General features: G+C 43.8%; 1 protein-coding gene across 1 annotated transcript in view; it reads left to right on the top strand.

Moving 5' to 3' along the window:
* Positions 1-2,286: 2,286 nt before the first annotated feature.
* ARHGAP42 (Rho GTPase activating protein 42) overlaps positions 2,287-8,149 on the top strand; it is a 335,206-nt gene continuing 329,343 nt past the window's right edge. Inside the window, exon 1 of the mRNA XM_004015979.6 lies at positions 2,287-2,922. Coding sequence (XP_004016028.2) covers positions 2,769-2,922 — 154 coding nt within the window. The 5' untranslated portion in view covers positions 2,287-2,768. The remainder of the gene's footprint in view (positions 2,923-8,149) is intronic.

Here is an 8,149-nt window from a genome sequence, read left to right as displayed (position 1 = left end):
CATTAAAATTTCCTATGCAAAAGAGCCTGCAGATATGGACACTCTTTTTTTTTTTTTAATTAAGAAAGAATCTGTTTTTATCATTATGGTAGGGAAATAAAACATGAAAACAACTGCAGTCAGTTCAAAACTGACTGTAAGTCACCTTAAAGCAAAACCATTTCTGGTGTCTCTCAAGCGTCTGGGTTAATGTGGCATATGAGAAAGCCTGACTAGCAGGTATAATTAAAGCATGAATCACAGGAATAAGTCATGAGTAACTCTGAAAATACTTACAGGGGAAAAGTCCATTATAAACACACCAAACTTTGGAGGTTAAATGATGGCGGGTGGGAGGAAAAATCCAAACTCTATATAAATGAACTGATGATGGGCTTGAGTGAAAACATGTTGATGGCATCAGTGCATTATTGGTCCAATGTTTGTGTGAGGCTCCGTAACACAGCATATTCTGCCTGGTGATAAATAGGTACTCATGCTTTCTATTCTGAGAACTGTTTGAGGTCAGGCACAATGCTTTGCTTTGTCTTTTATAAATCATTTCTCTGCCCAGATCCTAATAATGTATACAGTAGGCATAAAGCATGAGATTACATACATGAATGGGTAAATGGTAATGTATATCTTAGAATCTAGATTAAATCTGTCCTGACATATAAGACTTTTAAAGAAAAGGTGAAAATTGACATCCAACTTATGAAATGTTACATATCAAGGACTGTTGATGCATTTTGAAAGAATCAATCATAGGACTTTCATTTAATGATAAACAAGAAGAGATTATTATATTTTATCCTGTTTCATATCTCAGCAGTTGGCATTGGATTTAGTTGCTTGTAATAGCAACATGGCAAAAGTTGAAAGGGAACTATTTGTTTGGCCTAATTTTTTCTTTCAGGCTGTGCGATGAAAAGATGTAAAATCACCTCAGTAGAAAACCAGTCCCACTGCAGCTTGTATCACAACATTAACTGACAAATAACATTGTTGTCCTCCACCTCATCCCACCTTCCCAGAAGAGAAGTATTCAACTGACAGGTCAGCTACTAAAGGTTAAAATGACTCTAATCGTGACTGGCCATTCTGCCAATATTTGACGTCTAATGATGCAAACATGGATGGAAAGTTAAAGTTCAACTTCCTTGGCTAGGAAGAATTAAAATCAAAGCCATCAAATACACTGTTTACATCATCTTATCAGTCTTGGTTTAGTTTCCATGCTATTTTTAATGTTCATGTGCACTTAAAAAAATGAAACTAAAAGTCCTGACAGATTCTGAAACTTAATTGGGAAAAATGTAAAGCACCTTAACGGAATTTTCCCCATGATATGTAGAAGATTTTTTTTTAATAGATGGTTCAAATGGACAAAGCAATGAAAACATAGAAATTAAAAGCAGATCCTTAATAAAAAATAACTGAGTGCTCAGAAACCCTATAGATGATGGCAGGACTAGATGTAAAGCAGTAGTTTCTTTCGCTGTCATGGTTTTCAGAGAACGGAAATTTATTAGGTGAGCCTGTACCAGAGGAGAGGTAACTGCCTCTTGGTACGAATTAACTAGTCAATTGGAACTTCAGCCAACTTCCACAGTTTGAAAATCTCCATGCTTGTAGGGCAATTCCCTCCAGGTGAGGCGATCATAAAAGATATAGGACTGTGATGCAAATAGTTCCTCTTCTAGAGGAGGAACACCTAAGTCCGAGGTGCTTGTTTGTGAAATAAAAACGACCTAAAATCCTCCCTCCTTCACAGCAACTAGGAAAAACAACAACCATAAAACAGCCTTTGGGCCTCTGTAACTTTTCATTTAGAGTATTAAAAACAAACAAAAAACAAAAAACTTGACTCTCTAAGATCAAGGCAGTGAACGATGGGAAAGAGGAAAACATTTCACCCTGGAATATACATGCATTGCAGTGCAAACTCGAGAAGTAAAATCTAAGTAGCATCTTCAAAACCTGGCTTTAAACTTTAGGGAAAGTTAATGCTGGTTCAATTCGAGGGAGCGGGTGGTGAAGGACGGGCAAGCAGGCGTGTTGGGAGTGGGCGATCGTTCTGTGGTCCGGAGGACCCCGGAGTGTTACCGCGGGGTCAGCAGGAGCCCGGAGCCCCTAGGCAGCCGGAGTCACGCCCGAGAGCAGGCGGCGAGCGGAGCTGGGAGCGCAGAGCGGGCGGGGCGGGCAGAGGGCGGGGCGGCGCGGGCCGGGGGCGCGGCGGCAGGAGGAGGGTCTCGGAGCCGGGCCCGGCGGCCGGCGCGCTGAGCCTGCGTCCGGCGCGGGGGCGGGTTTAGGCGGCCCGGCCGGAGCGGCGGCTGGGCGCTGGCGGCTCCCGGCGCAGAGCGCTGTCGAGGGGGCCAAGCGGGCGGAGTTGCCGGGAGCGTTCCTTCGCCGCCCGAGCGCGTTCCTCGCCGGCCGAGAGCGTCCCTGCGCCGGCCGTGAGCGTCCCTGCGCCGGCCGTGAACCTCCCTGCGCCGGCCGCGGCCCGGGACCCCGCCGCCTCAGCGCTCGCGGCGACGATGCGCCCGGAGGACCGCGAGCTGAGCGGACCCGCCGCCCGTGCGTGCGCGCGCTTCCCCGCCGGCGAGGAAGCCTGAGCCCCGAGCCCGGCGCGGGAGGCGCGGGACCCGCTCCCCTTGCGCTCGCCCGCGCGGCCCGCCTCGCTCCCCGCGATCGCGCACCCCAGCGGCCGGCGGCGCTAGCCTGCTGTGCCCGCCCTGACCGCCGGCCCCGACCTGTTCCCGGCGGCCGTCTGCCGTGCTGCTGCCATGGGGCTGCCGACCCTGGAGTTCAGCGACTCCTACTTGGACAGCCCTGATTTCAGGGAGCGCCTGCAGTGTCACGAGATTGAGCTGGAGCGAACCAACAAGTTCATCAAGGAGCTTATTAAGGACGGCTCCCTGCTCATCGGGGCGCTGAGGAGTGAGTGCGGCCGGCGGGCGGACAGGGCGCGGGGACCAGGGGAGCCCCCGCGGGGTGGGGGGTCTCAGGGCTGGGTTGGAGGAAGCGGAGCTTCTTTTGTTTGAATGGGTTTGGGGACAGAAGCTGAAGAGCTCCCCTGCTGGTGGCCAGCAAAGTTTGTTCGGAGGTGTTCTTCACTTATTTACTTCCAAGGCTGCAGAGAAGCGAGCAGTCTCTGCTGGACCTCGGAGTGTATCCTGAGGAACGTTTTTCGGCATCTTTTTGTATAACGCTCCTGGAACAGTGTTGGGGACTGTTGTCATTTTTGTAACTTTATTCTGCCTAGTTTAAACGCTTGAAAAAAAAAAGCCCTTGAGGAAGGACTCAGGAGTTTATCTGAAGGATAAAAATGAAGCTAGTTTCTTTAGTGATATTAAAAGAAATGATTAAGTTCTTAGGTACATCAGCTACTCATCACTGCAATAAATCATTGCATTGGCACTTTATAGATTTGTAGCTTTGCAATTTAGTAAGATGAAGAGAGCATGGCACCAGTGGATTTTATCTCTTTTCAAGGTTTTTTTGTGTGTGTGTGTGTGCCTCTTAATTTTCGGTTTGCCTTGTAACTCTGGTGTGTTGAGTCCCTAGTGGCTAAAGACCAGTCAGAACTTCTGATGATCTATAGAAAGTAAAGACTGCCTCAATTTAGGAACTTTTCCCACCTCCTTTCCCACACACCTCCCGTTCAGATTTTCTGTGCTTCTTGCATTCTCTGAATCTTCACTTTCAGTTACTAGCACAAAGGAGAGTCTGGGGCTTCCCAGGTAGCTCAGTGGTAAAGAAATCGCCTTCCAATGCAGGAGACTCTGATTCGGTCCCTGAGTCTGGAAGATCCCCTGGAGAAGGAAATGGCAACCTACTCCAGTATTCTTGCCTGGAAATTCCCATGGACAGAGGACTACAGGCAGGCTACCTCCATGGGGTCCCAGAGAGTCTTAGTAAAAGAAACACTAGAGCTTCTCATAGAGAATTGACTGACTAAAGGATAAAGCTTTATAGGTTACTTTTCTGAGGACCTATTTGCTCTTTAATAGAAAGCCTCTGAAATGCAGCCCTGGAGGCCTCTTTTAGATGAGTGAGGTATTTTTGTTAAGGTGAAGAGGCCTTTGGTTGACATGGCAACCCCAGGATATAGGTAGGGGAAGCATTATTGTGTATGTCATTAACAACATTATGGAAGTGTGTGTATGCCTGAAACTAAGAGGACTTTAGCATCTGATCTCTATTTAGATGCATGTATTCATGGTAAAGATGAACCTTAGCAAAATGTCTTGAAATTAGTGTCTCCAAATCCTGTCCATTTAAACCATCCTAATTGCTAAAACATTTACTTATTACTTGTGTTAACTTAGCCAGGGTAAAGAAAATATGTTCTGTATCTACATTCACTTAATTTCTGAATTTGATGCTGCTACTGATAATGATGGTAATTACTGATTTGTGAAAAATATACGAGTTTCTCTGCAGTTTTGTCCCTCTTGTGTATACCAAAGGTGAATTTAGCTTCCATCTGATTTACAAAGCCCACTTGAGCCTCTGGACTAGCCTCTTTGCATCTTGGAGAGGATGATGCCTCTTTAAAAAGAGTTTCCCTCTCTCAGAGCACTGATTCTTGCTTGAGCTGCCAGATGGTCTACAAATGACATTTTCTCCTCGATCGGCCGGAGATCAATTCCAGTGCTTCAAATGTGGAAAACACTTCCATAGCTGTGGTAAAACCTCTGAAATGTACATCATTTTACTAGCAATCTTATTAACTGTATTATGATTGAATCTAGCCTTGCAACTATCAAGTGCTTCCTTTATAAGTTTGTTCTTCCATTTATAAGTGAGTATATCTCAAGAGTGTAAGTTTCTTGAACATACAGACCCTGCCTCACGAACTTGAACGTCTACACTTAAAATGCACAATCTGTCTTTCCAGGATTTGTGAGGAGAGTGCATTACATTAACATTTGGTTATTACTTTTCTTGTAGTGGAAAGAAAGCATTTATTAAAAGAATTTCCAGCATTAGCTGCCAAGCAGGACAGATCTGGAGCCGAGAAACCCTTGAAGTCATATGAGGGCACTTCTTTTTTTCCCAGCAAGCGACCTCTGTCCCTTGGGGAGGATGCTCTGGGGTTTGGCTACAGCTGCTAAATGGCTGCTCTCTGAAGCTGCTCCTGTAGGAGGACAGGAGTGTGTTTAAAGAGTTAAAACTCCCTTAATTCTATCCCACATTCACCAAGGAGCGCTCCTTTCTTCAGTTCTGTCCCTTCTGTTTTTCCTTTCTGCCTTAGGAAGCCTTCAGTTTTCCCCAGCCTTAAACTATGCCTTTCTATTCTCCATACCTGTTGTTTCAGTAAGTGTTATCCATTATCCACTTCATATTTATATGTAGCACTTTGCCGTCATTTATAATGAATGGTTTCTTAATAAAACTTTGCTGAGCTGACAATCATCCATGCATTTCTAAGCATCTTATATTATTTCCAACCCAGTTAATAAGTTTTCTGCTGAAAGTCTTGGCATGCTCTCTTGGGGAACACATGCTCTACTGTTCCAGTGAGAGTCACATGTGCTCCTTCAGCTTGGGTTCAGGGTGTGCATTTTTTTAGGAGCGAATTTTGAATGATCATTATAAATTAGGACCTTGTCTAGATGATTTGAACTTTAAATGTGTAAGGTATTTAACATATTTTTAAGATGAATGTGAGAGTTGGACCATAAAGAAAGCTGGGTGCTGAGGAATTGATGCTTTTGAACTGTGGTGTTGGAGAAGACTCTTGAGAGTTCTTGGACTGCAAGCAGATCAAACCAGTCAATCCTAAAGGAAATTAGTCCTGAATATTCATTGGAAAGACTGATATGAAGCTGAAACTCCAATACTTTGGCCACCTGATGTGAAGAGCTGTCTCACTAGAAAAAGCCCTGGTGCTGGGAAAGATTGAAGGTGGGAGAAGGGGAAAACAGAGGATGAGATGGCTGGATGGCATCACCGACTCAATGGACATGAGTTTGAGCATGCTCTGGGAGTTGGTGATGGACCGGGAGGCCCGGAGTGCTGCAGTCCATGGGGTCTCAAAGAGTCAGACAGGACTGAGCAACTGAACTGAACTGCATTTCAGTCTCACATCCACTCTGAGAAAATGGATGACAGTAAACGAGTTAATATAGGGATTAATGTAGACCTGAGTTTACGTTCTGATGCTGTCAAATGCTGTGTGATGCTTCGCAAGTAACTTAACCTCTGGGTCCTACCTTTCCTTATGGGGAGGAAACAGCTATAAAGATCTTACCACTAGGACTGTTTGCTCATTTTGTTACATGCCATCTAGTCGTTTGGTGAGTGGTATTTGAGAATATATTGTACTGGTGAATTGGGTTTTAGTTCATGCTGTATGACTCACAGTCTCTACTCTTATAAAAGTTAGTCTGTGAACTTTGTTCCTTTAATAGGTGCCAGTTTGAAATTTTGGGTTGTGAAGTTATAGGCTCGTTTTGCTTATTAATTTTCTCCATTTATAGACCATATCCAAAGAAACATTTCAAAGTGTCTTTCTCATACAATTCCCTCTTTACTTTGTATAAAATATAATCTCCCCTTCATAAATTTTTGAATTCAAAACTTTGTATAAAACCTTTTGAGTTCAAAGAACCATCTTTAAGTAGAACGTAGTCTTTCCAAGAATAGACAGACCCCCCACCTCCTAAGAAAAGAAGAGGAAAAGAGGAGGAAAGGCTGAAATGGAATTGTGCTCATTAAATAGAATTGATTATATGGAGAGCTTATCAACATTCTTTCCTCCCATCTACCCTGCAGCATCTTGGCTATCCCACCCTTCTTATCACTTCTTATCTATTATAACACTTCCTCTCATCACCTTAAAGTAGAATTGGTCAGTTTTTTCCTCTACCTTTAGGAGAGTGTTTCTTAACCTTGTGTGGCTGGGCTTCTTTTAAAGAAAAAAAAAAGTTAATGGACTCTAATATAATTTATTTTTATGACAGTTAAATATATTCATGAAACTAATTTTCATGCCATCTTAAAGGCAGATCAACTTACAAATTAAATATAAATAATACTGTGAATCCAATATAAAACTTGCAAAACTACATACAATCAACTTAATGGATGATGTTATTTTGCCAAAATGACATTTTCTCTTCTATAAAGACTGCTGATAATGTCTTATGTATTGTTGATGATTCACTTTCTTATCTCTTTTCCTGATTGAAAGTGCAGGTTTTCAAAATCTACTTGTCTGTTTGATGGCCTTCTCTGACTCATAAACCTTATTTCTTTGTCTGTTCTTAAAGTGGTTGTTCTGGCACTAGTGATCCATGGCACAAACAGGGGCATGGTAGAATGGTAGGAGTTGGTTGCTCATAAATTGATACAGAATATGCAGTTAATTAAGACATTAGCAAGAGGAAGCACACAATTTCTTTTTTTTTTTAGATTTATTCAAGTATAGTTGGTTTACAATGTTGTGTTACTTTCTGCTGTACAGCAAAATGATTCAGTTATACATTCATATGCATTCTTTTTCACATGCTTTTCTATTATGGTTTCAGTTCAGTTCAGTCTCTCAGTCGTGTCCGACTCTTTGCAACCCCATGAATCGCAGCACGCCAGGCCTCCCGGTCCATCACCAACTCCCGGAGTTCACTCAGACTCGTGTCCATCGAGTCAGTGATGCCATCCAGCCATCTCATCCTCTGTCGTCCCCTTCTTCTCCTGCCCCCAATCCCTTCCAGCATCAAAGTCTTTTCCACTGAGTCAACTCTTCGCATGAGGTGGCCAAAGTACTGGAGTTTCAGCTTTAGCATCATTCCTTCCAAAGAAATCCCAGGGTTGATCTCCTTCAAAATGGACTGGTTGGATCTCCTTGCAGTCCAAGGGACTCTCAAGAGTCTTCTCCAACACCACAGTTCAAAAGCATCAATTCTTCAGTGCTCAGCTTTCTTCACAGTCCAGCTCTCACATCCATACATGATCACTGGAAAAACCATAGCCTGGAGTAGACGGACCTTAGTTTATCACGAGATAATATAGTTCCCTGTGCTGTACAGGGGAAGCTTGTTATTCATTATTCTCTGTGTAGTAGTTTGCATCTGCTAATCCCAAACTCTCGGTGCGTCCCTTCCCCAGCCTCTCCTTCCCCTTGGCAACCACAGCTGTGTTCTCTGTGTCTGTGAGTCTG

Source organism: Ovis aries, chromosome 15 (genome assembly GCF_016772045.2).
Source record: "Ovis aries strain OAR_USU_Benz2616 breed Rambouillet chromosome 15, ARS-UI_Ramb_v3.0, whole genome shotgun sequence".
NCBI lineage: Eukaryota > Metazoa > Chordata > Mammalia > Artiodactyla > Bovidae > Ovis > Ovis aries.
Note: the sequence above shows the minus strand (reverse complement) of the source record. Positions and strands in the feature narration are given on the sequence as shown.